At 31.1% G+C, this 13,477-nt stretch overlaps 2 protein-coding genes across 2 annotated transcripts; both read left to right on the top strand.

The window, feature by feature from the left end:
• The first annotated feature begins 396 nt into the window (after nucleotides 1-396).
• On the top strand, nucleotides 397-6,215 carry LOC124529945 (26S proteasome non-ATPase regulatory subunit 12). Its single transcript, XM_047103896.1, has 9 exons — nucleotides 397-536; nucleotides 624-691; nucleotides 769-885; nucleotides 1,089-1,201; nucleotides 1,279-1,657; nucleotides 2,404-2,627; nucleotides 3,080-3,236; nucleotides 4,900-5,063; nucleotides 5,951-6,215. The coding sequence occupies exons 2-9, from the start codon at nucleotides 632-634 to the stop codon at nucleotides 6,087-6,089; spliced, it is 1,353 nt and encodes a 450-aa protein (XP_046959852.1). The 5' UTR covers nucleotides 397-536; nucleotides 624-631; the 3' UTR covers nucleotides 6,090-6,215.
• Nucleotides 6,216-7,677: 1,462 nt separating this feature from the next.
• Nucleotides 7,678-13,249, top strand: LOC124530006. Its single transcript, XM_047103979.1, has 10 exons — nucleotides 7,678-7,939; nucleotides 8,287-8,409; nucleotides 8,490-8,597; nucleotides 8,781-8,784; nucleotides 8,819-8,975; nucleotides 10,574-10,735; nucleotides 11,384-11,490; nucleotides 11,827-11,938; nucleotides 12,512-12,642; nucleotides 13,065-13,249. The coding sequence occupies exons 1-10, from the start codon at nucleotides 7,775-7,777 to the stop codon at nucleotides 13,226-13,228; spliced, it is 1,233 nt and encodes a 410-aa protein (XP_046959935.1). The 5' UTR covers nucleotides 7,678-7,774; the 3' UTR covers nucleotides 13,229-13,249.
• The last annotated feature ends 228 nt before the right edge of the window (nucleotides 13,250-13,477 follow it).

The raw sequence follows: 13,477 nt of genomic DNA, 5'->3' as shown, positions 1-13,477 counted from the left end.
ATTTAATTTTTATAATAATTTACAACAAAGAACAGCTTAAAATAAAATTTAGCGAAAGGCTAGTTAGGAATCATAAATAAAGTCGATAACATCATGTAAAAAATCAAAAAAATACGCGATAATATTGATATTCACTAATCACTGCAATAGTAAATATTTTACGTAATTTTATTTTCATCGAGTCGCAATACTGCTGTGAGATGATGCTATGACGCAGTATAAAACCAAAGAAAAGACGATGAAAAATAATATACATGAATAAAAATCATACTAAAACGAATTTTATTCATATAGTGTCCACTGTAGGGATATATTATTAATTTAGATGTTTGTTCCAATACAATATATAAAAAACCTAATTAATATATTCTATCTATCATATCCGTTGTCGTTGAATATTTTTTGACACTTGTCATTTGTCAATTTTGTTGCTGTCATTCGTAGTGATATTGCATTTACAAGAATTTAACACAGCACTGAGAATTAACTTTGTTATTCTACTAGTCATATTAAAATACAAAAGTAATAACTATTCAGTAAGTATTTGTTTTAGAATAAACATTGAAGTAATAATGAACAGCACTTTTATTTACCTTCAATTTATTTACTACGTTGATTTTTAGAAAGCAACATGACTACAAACGGCGATATAGGGAGCTTGGATGCTAGCGGCAAAATAGTTAAAATGGAAGTAAGTTGTATAATGAGTCTTTATTAAGTAAATTTGAAATGTTTAGAACGATATAAATTTATACCATTTGCTTTTAGGTGGATTATAGCGCCACTTGTGATGAGAAAATACCCCTATGGAAATCATGGGCCTCCAGTGGCAGAGTTCAAGAAGCTATTGATCAATTGCTTGCTCTTGAGAAACAAACGAGAACGGTAAGCATACTTCGGAATTAACTTTAGAAAAACAACAATAATAACAAGAGTAAGTCTGTGTCATTGTAAATGTAACAATAATATTAGTAGAAAGTTTCTTATTCACATAAGATTTTGTTGTATAATGATATTTTAAAACAGCATTTTTGGTACACCTTTGTTTAATCACTTATAGAATTTATTTTTTGTCATCAATAATATAGGGTGCTGACATGGCTTCCACTGCAAGGATCTTGGTAACCATTGTCCAAATCTGCTATGAGGCTAAAAACTGGTCTGCCCTCAATGATCATGTAGTTCTCCTGTCAAAAAGAAGGTAATATATTTATAATAAGGATAATTGTACTCTGTACAGCATTTTATTGATACTATTAAAAATATAATTTATTATAGGTCTCAACTGAAACAGGCAGTAGTTAAAATGGTGCAGGAATGTTGTACCTATGTAGATAAAACACCGGACAAAGAAACAAAAATAAAGCTTATAGAGACACTGAGGACTATAACGGAAGGCAAAATCTATGTAGAGGTCGAAAGAGCTAGACTCACTCATATTCTGGCTAAAATAAGAGAAGAAGAAGATAATGTCGCTGAAGCTGCTAAGATCATCCAGGAGTTGCAAGTGGAGACTTATGGTTCAATGGACAAGAGAGAAAAAGTTGAACTGATTCTAGAACAAATGAGATTGTGTCTAGCCATCAAAGATTATGTTCGCACTCAGATTATTTCTAAGAAGATAAATACGAAGTTCTTTGAAGAAGATAATACTCAAGTAAGTAGAATTACAGTTTATATTTTTTATCTCTATTTATTAGGTAGAAATGAAATGTATATTCGATTAATAATAGACCTATTAGTATTCATTTTCTTTTTAAATTATCTATGTTCAATGTGTCTATATATTTCTGATTAAAATATTTCTTTACCACAGTATAATTTATTTCAATGGCAGAAGTAAAGATAAACAAACTAAAGATTTAAATAATCCAAATGATATGCTATTAGCTCTGTTATATCTGTTATAAGCAGTTCTTGATTAATAATCCTCATTAATAACACTTTAATTTCACTTTCAAAGTTTTGATAACTACTTTCACAACATTCACAATGCTATTTATTTGCAAATACATAATGAATATTTCAGACAATTTTAGTTTTCCAGCAAGTTTTAACCATACTTGGTTGAAACCGTTTAATCCACTATAGTAATATAAATATGGAGGTATACTTTATTGTGTTAACACTATCATAGAGTTTCCGAATTCTTATCAATGTATGTAACTAAATACTTAATACATTTTTTTGTTTATTCCATCATTCAATGTCTTCTTCCAATGGTCAGTCACTCAAAAAACTAGCTATTTGTCATTGATCTGCCTTCCAGAAACTACAAATATGGAGAACATAAAAGGAGATAGAATTTTTTTATATAATAATTATACTTGAATTCTTTGTGTGATAGATTTTAGTTGTAGTTGAAAAAGGACACATTAAGACACAAATTATATTGTTTTTCAGGAACTGAAGGAAAAGTTCTATAGAATAATGATAGCAGTGGATCAACATAATGGACAGTATTTAGCAGTATGTCGTCACTTCCGCGCCCTGGGACAGTCTGGTGGATCCGATGCACTCATTGGCAGTGTTGTATTTCTCATATTAGCTCCATATGATAATGAACAGGCTGATCTTACACACAGACTTAATGAGGACAAGGATTTGGATAAATTACCTGAATACAAGTAAGATAATATCTTTGTTATTAAAAATAAGCCTATTAGAGTATAGAAAACATATACATACCTATTTTAAATACAGCAAATATATAACACACACAACTACATGTGTTGCAATCTTATCAAATGAATACCATTGGAACTAATTTTGTATGGAAAGACAAAAAAACTGCCCATATCAAAGTTTATTGTTTTCAAATATGCTTTAAAAGTCCCATTTTTTATATGCCTTATCAGAAATAACCTAACATGTAATAATACACTAGTGAATAATACTAGCTGTATTTTAACTCTGATGAGCAAAAAAGGTTTTACTTACCTGTTCTACCTCTTTAGTAATTGTTGCTAATAAGTAATATAATATATATATATATATAACATAAGCTAGCCATGCCATTAGAGTAATGAATGGCAGTTAACAGGCTGTTTAAGATAACATTTTGATTTGATACTTACAGGCAACTCTTAGGGCTGTTCATCAATCCCGAGATCATAAGATGGAGTACTCTCTGCTCAACATATGAGAAGATGTTGAGACAAACACCATACTTTAATTCCACTGATGAGAAAGGACAGGAACGTTGGAATGACTTGAAGAACAGGGTTGTTGAACATGTAAGTATTCAATAAGGGAATACAATTTGCAATAATTTACTCTATTAATATAATAATAATAATAATAATAATATACTTTATTGTACACCACAGTAACAGAGTAATTTAACAATAAAAATGAAATATATAGAAAATAAAATGAGATGCACAATAAGGCGGTCTTATCGCTAGGTAGCGATTTCTACCAGACAACCTTATGGGCTTAAAAACACAGTCTTCATTTCAGAGAAGGGTGGTGTCACATGTTATATATATAATGTTTAATGTACCTATATTAAATAATAATTATCATATAATATACATACACATATTCATACAAAAATATATAAATATATACTTACTTACATACTTACATACATACATACATACATACATACATACATACATACATACATACATACATAGATAATATAGTATATAAGATATGTTGATGTAAATAAGGCATGACATATATTGATAAATTCAATACAATTAATGAATGTAAACTGAAATTTAAGATATATTATCCAATGTATTGATAATAATCCTGAGAGTACTGTGTGGTTTAAGAATATGTAGTGAAGTGTGTATACCATTTAAGGAAACAACAAAAATATGATTTTGCTCTGATGTCCCATTATTGTCTTATTATTAATTGTTTGTAATTTTGTAACTGCATTGCAATATTTTGTTCCTGTTGACTTAACAATGTTAAGTTTTCAATTTTAATCTTAACTTTGTGAAGTAAACTGCCACTCTCTGATGTAATCCTTATATGTATCCAATTAGGATGTTTGGAGCTTTTTAGACGGCATGAAACTTATACTTATATAAGATGATTGACTCTGTCAGATTTCTTCTAATTTAAAATAGCACAACAAATCTGTAATTTTTCATGTTTCCATATCTAGTATGCCCTTAAGTTATGGTAGCGTTTTTAAATTTAAAAATGATTCCTTATAAAATAAATCCGTATTTGCAACCAACCCTGATGCTAATAGCAAATCTGTTCTGTGATGCTGTCCTTTTAAACTAATGCTAAAATATAATAATACTACTGACCTGCCCCGGCTTCGCACGAATCCAATAATAGTAATAGATCAGGTGCAGCGTTTGCAATGTAGGCGCAAATAATGTGTTTGTTTGCGACATCACATTAGATACTTGTCAAATTATCAGTAAATCTTTATTATATATGAGTCGAGATGGCCCTGTGGTTAGAACGCCTGCATCTTAACCGATGATGCAGGTTCAAACCTAGGCAAGCACCACTGTTTCATGTGCTTAATTTGTCTTTATAATTCATCTCGTGCTCAGCGGTGAAGGAAAACATCGTGAGGTAACCTGCATGTGACAAATTTATATAGAAATAGAAATTCTGCCACATGTGCATTCCACCAACCCGCATTGGAACAGCGTGGTGGAATATGTTCCAAACCTTCTCCTCAAAGGGAGAGGAGCCTTTAGCCCAGCAGTGGGAATTTACAGGCTGTTGTTGTTGCTTTATTATATTGTCGATGTATTGTAAACTTCCCTTTGGATCACACTATCTATTAAAAAAATCCGTCTCATAATCTGTTGCGTAATTATAAAGATCTAAGCACAACATAGGGACAGACAGTGGTTAGCAACTGGTTTTTATACTCTGTAAAGATGTATAATTAAATAAAATGTTTGTCAACAGAACATCCGTATAATGTCAATGTACTACACACGCATCACGCTGCAGCGGATGAGCGAATTGCTCGGTCTGAGTGTGACAGAAACTGAGGAGGCGCTGAGTCAGCTCGTTGTTAGCGGCGTGGTGCGCGCCAAGATAGACCGGCCCGCTGGAGTCGTACACTTCAGGTACTCGAACAATTCCCAACAGACAACACATTATTATTTGGGTCTACTATTGAGCTGGTTTTTTTTTTATGGTATAGGTTGGCGGACGAGCATATGGGCCACCTGATGGTAAGTGGTCACCATCACCCATAGACAATGACGCTGTGAGAAATATTAACTATTCCTTACATCGTCACTGCGCCACTAACCTTGGGAACTAAGATGTTATGTCCCTTGTGCCTGTAGTTACACTGGCTTACTCACCCTTCAAACCGGAACACAACAATACTGACTACTGTTATTTGGCGGTAGAATAACTGATGAGTGGGTGGTACCTACCCAGACGGGCTCGCACAAAGCTTCCACATTTCTAAATATAAAATTATGATTTTTTTATTAATAGTTAATTCCTCTATTTAACAGCTCATTAGATTAAATTTCAAAGATTAAAAAAAATTAAATTAAATTTATAGGTATTACGTCTATCCGAGACGATGTTTTTGCCTATTGTGTCTGTTTTCGGTTTTTGTCAATGTCGACTCATTGCTCTGTGTCATATACAATCGTATAGATATGACATATAACTGTTTTTAATGTCATTTTGAAAATCGAATTTGACGACTCGTAACAAAACAAACGAGCGCTGATGTTACACACGATACACACACCAACAAACTTGTTCGTACCACGCGATCACTCATAATTTTAAATATAAAAATAAATAATGATAATATAAATACCACAGAATAATAATAATAAATACCACAGAAACTCGTTGAACAAAATTGACTCAATATTTTTAAAACTCATAAAATCTTGTCTTAACAAGATTTTTTCTGATACGATGATGATACTTTTATTTTAAAATTAATATATTTATTCTTCAAATAATATAATATTATTTTTAGGTTGAACATGGATGCCTCGGACCGATTGAACGAATGGTCCAGTAACCTGAACACTCTGATGCAACTCGTCAATAAAACAACACATCTGATCAACAAAGAAGAGTGCGTTCACAAGCATTTGTTAGCTACAGCAGAATAGACCTAAATACTTAATATATACATCTTATACTAAAATAAACTGTAAGATTTTTTTTGATTTCAAACATGTTGCAGAATAATTTTCATTTGATATGTTCAAAATTGGTATTAAAATAAATACGAATTAAACTCATTATGTTATTTTATTTTCAATTATCTGTATCGCAATAACATTTGTGTCCCTACCTATTATAAAACAAAGTCCACCGACCGCGTCTGTCTGTCTGTATATTCACAATAAACTCCAAAACTACTGAACGGTTTTTCATTCGATTTTCACTAATAGACAAAGAGATTCATAAGGAAGGATTAGATATATAATTTATTAAGATTTTTTGTAAATAAGTTGAAATAGAACGGCATTTGTTAAATGTTTCGTAAACAAGCAACAAAAAAAGGTAACATTAAAAATTGATAACGTAAAAGTCGAATTCGATGCCGTTTACGTGAAAAGTAATTTTCGAAATATTTTTACAAAGTTCCATCCCATTATTAGGATTATAAATTGAGTAAATTAGTATGTTCATTCTCGTTGGCTAATAAAGATAAACCAAAGCTGTGAATAACCATAGTCTGAGTGTGAATGTAATGGGCTTTGACGTATGATTTTACTCACTCAATATTTTACATCCGTAGATGACTTCAGTGGCGGATTTACCAATAGGCTAAGTAGGCTGGAGCCTTGGGCGGATAATTTAGCCCAAATTTGTTATTGTCTTACAGAAATTTAAAAATAACTTATAATTATATGTATACACATTACGTCCGTAATCCGTATACTCGTCACTACGTAGTGGATTGGAAATCTAGTAACTGACTGAAATATCACCTAGTTTATAATAATACTAATAACGGGAAATAACCGATGTAATGAGGAAGATAGAACACAAATCATAAATGTTGCAAAAAAGTGGCGGCAAAATTTGAATAGCCTACTAGCGGCAGATTTGTAAATCCGCCACAGGATGACTTGGATAAGTTTTCAACCGACTTCAAAAAGGAGGAGGAGAGTTTGTTACCTCATAACTTTTCACTGGGTGGACCGATTTTGATATTTTTTTTTTGTTTGAAAGGTGCTTCCCGTGGGGAATGAATATTAGACTACTTAAAAGTCGATTTACGATTATATAATGTAGTTATAATTATTGCTATATTTGGAGTCGGTGTTTTTCATTTCGCTTTACTTAGGAGGACTCTAAAAAATATGTTGAATACTCAATTATTTTGATTACTTTTTAGTGCATATTTATTTGTTTTAAAATAGTGTTTTGTTTGAAGTCGGTTTTTCTTTTTGTTAAAATTTTTATTTATTAATGACACTTATTTCGAGTGGTGACTATAGTTTCAAATTTCAGGATGAGTAATTCGAATTCCGTTTTGATATGATAGTGTGTAAGGTACGAATTCACGCTTACTTGACAACAGTAAATTAAGTGAATGCCTTTGACTCAGTAATCAATTAAGAGTTGCGATGGACTTCTTATCAAGTATGATAATTAGTCATTACACAGGAGATTAGTCTGAATTATAAAAATCAGACAAATTCAACTAAGCCGATCGAAGAGTGATAAGATAGTAAGCGTTTCGAAATTATTTACACAAAATAATAATCTTTATCAAACGCTTCAGTAGCAATGAAATTATACGTGTAATTGCTAGGATATTCTCGAATATTAATTATTTAAAATGTTAACGTGTTTAACTTCTCTGTTAATATCAGTGTGTGTTGTGTTTATTTTTCGATTCATAAATATGAAGTATAAACCGGCTATATTGGGTATTTATCAACAACAAAACAAAACTTACTGGTTTAAGTTTTTATTTATGTATTCGTTTCTTAGAATGAAACAGGTAAAGAAAGTTATTATTATTATTTCACACAATAGAATTTTAATTAAAGTCTGGTGACGTAATCAAAGTGATCCCAATTATATTTAAACTAAATTACACTTTGTAACTACTAGGTACTACTCCTATTTTGAGAAAGTTTTGTTTCATCATGCCGCCAAACCCTAAACATTTCCGTTTAATTTAAAAGTATTAGCCAGTTTAATAAAACGTCAGTCGAGTAAGTTACATATATAACATCTTAGAACCCCTAGTTAACGTAGCTATGATGATGGAAGATACATAAAATGCGAGCGCATTAGGCAGACTTTTTATTTGGTATCCTATTACTAATATTTTTTTAATTTTAGGTTATTACATATTTGAAAAGACTATTAGCAATAGAATTAGGTCGTAGTCCTGATGGAGTTGCACATGTCCAAGAACATCACGCAAATCTAGAACAGATATACAAAGTGGATGACCATACTATGGTAAAGATAAAATATTAGATAAATGTATTGAATATTACTCTTTACAGAATACTTAATGAGCCATTTAATTCCTTATTCAGGCAGTCGATGGCGTTTACTATAATGGAATGTCTGAAAATGGAGATGCTCTCATTTGTGGATTAGCAAGGAGGCCACATGGAATCTGCGATTCTTTCTTATATTTGAAGGTATTACTAAAGTTTTAGTAACGGATAAATTTCGTACTTCTTTTTTTTACATACAAATTGATTGTTGTAATGAATGTTTGTAATGAAATCAATTTATTATGAACACCTGTTGAACAACTTTAGATCTATATATTTTTAAACTTTGGTAAAGGTATTAAGGTAGAATATAGCCATAAACACAAGTTGAATACGTAATGAATATACATTTTTTATATTTGTACAGATTAAAAATGAGCCCCTCCTAATGACACCTAGACTCCCGGATACTTATGTGCAACGAACAAAAGAGGACGAGGATGATTATAGCGTTCAAGGAATTAAAATTAAAAACTTTCTACCTATGCGCACTTGGACGTTATCATACAATGGAGAAATGAAGTGAGTCATTGAACTTTTGATTAGTAACGAGTTTTTTAATCTAAAGTAGGAGCTAAGGACTTAATGCATTTGGTCCCAGAGTTTTTGTTTTACAACTTGATTTTTTCTATGGCTAGTCCAATATTTTAAATTAAACACAATGGAAATTATTAATAAATGTTCTTGGACAGATTTTAAAGGCTTGGCATATTATATTTAATAGTTTATTCGGGGATTGGCTCTTATTTTCCCGTGATAGTAAAGCCTGTGTCACTTGGGCCCATAAACTACGAGTATCTTTGGGCGATAAATCACGCTGATCCGTTCCTAGTTGCAACCTTCGTTATAAATACCAACAATGGAACGTTCACATTTTCGCATTTATAATCCAAGTCATAATATAATGAAGAATTAACCTTTTAGTGGAAATAATAATTCTTTTAAGAAGTAAATACTGAATCAGTTTATTATCTAGACTAATGATATAAATGCGAAAGTAACTCTGTTGCTGCCTTATAACCAAACAAGGGCACTGTATTTGATGAAATTTTGTATGATTCTTTTATGCATAATGTCTGACAATCAAATATCAAAAATTTCTTGTTACAATCAGCTTAAGATAATATATTATGTTTCTTGATTTTCTAAAATTTTGTAGAAATTTCCTCTGGACATAGAAATGAATTAAATTACCGTGTTTTAATTTGGATTCGATTGATAGTTTAAAAAAAGTATATTTTTAAATAAGGATTAATAATAGATTTCCCTTTGCTTAAGCGTATTATCTTATCAAAGCACTTCTAATATAATACAAATTGATGTAATGATTAAGAGATAATCGTGCCAAGTGGCGACAGATAGCTGTGCACTCAATATTAATATGAAAGCACTGTTTTGTGTCTATATAAGTATATCGAATATAAATGGAGAAAACTATTTTTAGACCCAAATTTAATTGCAGGTGATTTTTTTAGTGTATTTAAAAATTTATTTTATTTAAGCACTGATTAAAAAAAATAACGAATGGATACATTTTTTATAAATAATTTCGCCTGATGTATTCTTCACTCAAACATTTTCTTACCCTCAGTAACCATCTTAGCTTACACAATTATTTTACCATTTTGCTCATCCAGAACGACATCGTCACAATTGCAAAAATCTCTAAAATGACTGATGATCAATAGTTTTTGATTGACATCTATATAACAATAATTCTGACAATATTACACTAGAAAGTATGTACGAAATGAGATCGTTTGGAATGAAAAAGTCATTTTAGAGATTTTTGCAATTGTGACGATGTCGTTCTGGATGAGCGATTTATGTTAGTACTAGTAATCGCCCGCGGCTTCGTTCGCTTTTAAGGGTGTTGTGTCTCATATTTCAGGCAAAAAATGTAGCCTATGTCCTGTGTTGGAGTTCAACTTTGCTTCATACTAAACTTCATCAAATTCGTTTTAGCGGTTTGGTCATGAAAGAGCGACAAACAGACAGTTACTTTCATATTTATAATATTAATATAGATTGCTAGTATAGTTCGTTAACATAACTACTGATCTCAAATAATACTTTATTATCTGTTTGTTTTTATGTTTGTTATTTTGTTCAATTATTAGATCAAGAGATGATGTTAATAAAACGGTAAAAGTGTCAGCTGATCTCATCTGGAGCGCGCAGTGGGCACCGTTCGAGTACGACACGCAGATGTCACCATACAGCGTCGCCGACGACATGGCGAGGGAACCTTGGTCGAGTGACTACTTTAAGCTTGTTAAGAAGTATGGTCAATACTTATTAAATACTAAAAACACTAGTATGTATACCACTAACTTAGCATAAAGAAATCACGTATCCATATATTATCTATTCAAGTCAAGATCCAGTCAATTTAAATCTTTAAATATTCTTTTGCTGCTACTTCAACGCGATTAACATGCATTCTATATACATATATAAATCATAAATAATTACTTGTCTGTAAATATTTAAAGCAAGATAAATAAAGCTTAGATTAACGTATTCCATTCCTATATACTAATATACAATTTTTGATTCATATTTTTTTTTTATAATACAACAACATATTTCTTAATAATTAATTTAAATTTGATTTAAAGACCATTCTTTTGTTTATCCAATACAAAAATCACGTATCATGCTCTCGCGCAATGATATCGTATCAATTCGATGTCAAATGTTGTTTATTTGGAATTACTGACAATTATGTGTCTCAGGTTTTTACCCGAGTAATTGTGAGTTACTAATTTTCTTCGCGACAAAACAGATAAGATATTTGGCACGAGAAATAATTGTTTCATGTTTGTTTCGATCAGAATACACGACATCATTTGTAGAAAGTTTTTATTAAAATTTGAAAATAATATTAAGTAGGTAATGCAAGTATGATTCCGAAAATGATTTTTCAGACTCCATCAGACGCATTATGAACAAATGGGATCCATCACCGGTACAGTGACGGTCGAAGACAGAACATACGAAATAAACATGCCGTGTGTCAGAGATAGAAGTTTCGGTAATTAATGATTATGATATTTGTATAATTAAACATTTTTTTGCATCAACGAATTAAGTAACGAAAAAAAGAGTAGCTACATCCAAACTAAAAGAAACTGCTTTGTTACGGAATTCACAAAAGCATCCTTTAATTAAAAAGTACTACACTCCTCGGGAAGTACATAAAATACTTTAAGCATATCTTTTGTAGTTATGACGAAATACCACTATCAGACTTTGATATAGAGTATGTACCTCCACATGAACTTGCACATTATTATATTTAATAAGTCGATCTGGTCTACCGACCATGGTAGTGTGTTAAGCCAAGTTCAAGTTAATTTTTTTCTTTTAGGACCTCTACGGGATTGGCGTAACTTCCATCGTTACGTTTATCATTTCGTATTCCTCGAGAACGGCGATTGCATGGCCATCGGAAGTGTTTCACAGCCCGCAATACTATCTCAGTAAGATTTTTTTAAAATAAATAATAGTTTACATTTTAAATCTTACAATTTCATTCGTTTATGAAGCTAGTCATTACATAGTATAAAACAAAGTCTCTTTCTCTGTCCCTATATCCCTATGAAAGCTTAAATCTTTATAACTACGCAATGGATATTTGATGCGTTCTTCAATAGATACAGTTATTCAAGAGGAAGGTATATATGTATAATACATTCACAATAAAATAGAGAATGACTGAAAAACTGTGCACATTGCAAAACACTCTTCAGTATATTTTATTAGTATCGGCATTGCAACCGTGCGAAGCCGGGGAGGGTCGCTAGTTAATTCATATTTGTAAAAAGGGCAAGAATTATTATCTACGGATCATAGTATTTATCGTTTATACAATTATTTCTAATTAAAAAAGAAAAAAATCTAGTCGAATTTTAAATCTCGTTGTCTTCGATTATAGTACAGTTACATAGGTACGTAATATTTGACTTACGCCAGGCTATCTTATACTCTTGTCTATGAAAGAGTAATTATCACTATGTAGTGTAAAAAATTATAATAAAAATATGTCTTTGTAGCCTTACCATTGGATATTTATGTAAGAAGGCTGATCAGACTGTAGTTGCGGTGGACGCATCCGATTTCCATCTTTACCAACACGGAGAAAACCAAATTCTTCCAAAGGACTATGGTTTTACGTTTCAAGCTGGTACGAATATTTATATTACATTTTCACTTATCTATCACCTGATGACACTTTAACCTTTATTCTACTTTTTAACAGTAGTTTTATTTTTATTGGTGTTCATATATTGGGTCTATACGTGACATAACATTTTAGCTACTAATGAATGTTTAAAATATGAGTTATGACTGATTGGAATACCAAAGAAGTATCCATGCATAGGTATTAAAATGTACCCTACATTATATACACATTTAATTGTATTTAACTTATATAACTATGTATTTTAAATGTCGAAATAGAGTAACATTGATTTTATTGTTGGTTCTTCTCGGTAGAATCTACATTCCGAAACTAATTAATATACTTTGTAAAATGACAATTCAAAAGTATTTATAAAAGTTTACTTGAATAAAGTATATTTTGATTTTGTATTTAAATTCTAGGAGGTCAATCATACGTCGTAAGAGTTATGGTAATCGATGAAGACGTGTTTTACATTGGAAAGGATAGAGAAGCGAAGTTCTACGAAAGATGGAGCAATGTCGAAGTGAACGGCGTTAAAGGAAAGGCTTGTGTGGAATGGCAGTACAATAACACGCAAAAATAAAATCATAACTATTAAAATGTATTTCCATTATTTCATGTCCGTCAAAACACTTATTATGTATAACAGTTACATCGATTGAATTTGTCTAAAGTTAACGTATTTTCAGATGATTAATAATTCATCTTTTATAATAGTAACAATATTAGCAGTTTATATTAACTATATACTGTCCAATCACCCGATTGGACCCATGAGTTAATTCATTTAAGGATCCTTAATACGCATGAGAGCCAAGATGTCCCAGTGCAG

Source organism: Vanessa cardui, chromosome 5 (assembly GCF_905220365.1).
Source record: "Vanessa cardui chromosome 5, ilVanCard2.1, whole genome shotgun sequence".
Taxonomy (NCBI): domain Eukaryota; kingdom Metazoa; phylum Arthropoda; class Insecta; order Lepidoptera; family Nymphalidae; genus Vanessa; species Vanessa cardui.
This window is presented reverse-complemented; position numbering and strand designations above follow the sequence as displayed.

Bases quoted from the DNA above. Each gene is read 5' to 3' on its own strand.
- LOC124529945 (XM_047103896.1), top strand. From the start codon at position 632: ATGACTACAAACGGCGATATAGGGAGCTTGGATGCTAGCGGCAAAATA. The intron at 886-1,088 runs GTAAGCATACTT...TCAATAATATAG, and splicing joins TTGAGAAACAAACGAGAACG to GGTGCTGACATGGCTTCCAC. The intron at 5,064-5,950 runs GTACTCGAACAA...TATTATTTTTAG, and splicing joins GCTGGAGTCGTACACTTCAG to GTTGAACATGGATGCCTCGG.
- LOC124530006 (XM_047103979.1), top strand. From the start codon at position 7,775: ATGTTAACGTGTTTAACTTCTCTGTTAATATCAGTGTGTGTTGTGTTT. The intron at 8,976-10,573 runs GTGAGTCATTGA...TTCAATTATTAG, and splicing joins TCATACAATGGAGAAATGAA to ATCAAGAGATGATGTTAATA. The intron at 11,939-12,511 runs GTAAGATTTTTT...ATGTCTTTGTAG, and splicing joins CAGCCCGCAATACTATCTCA to CCTTACCATTGGATATTTAT.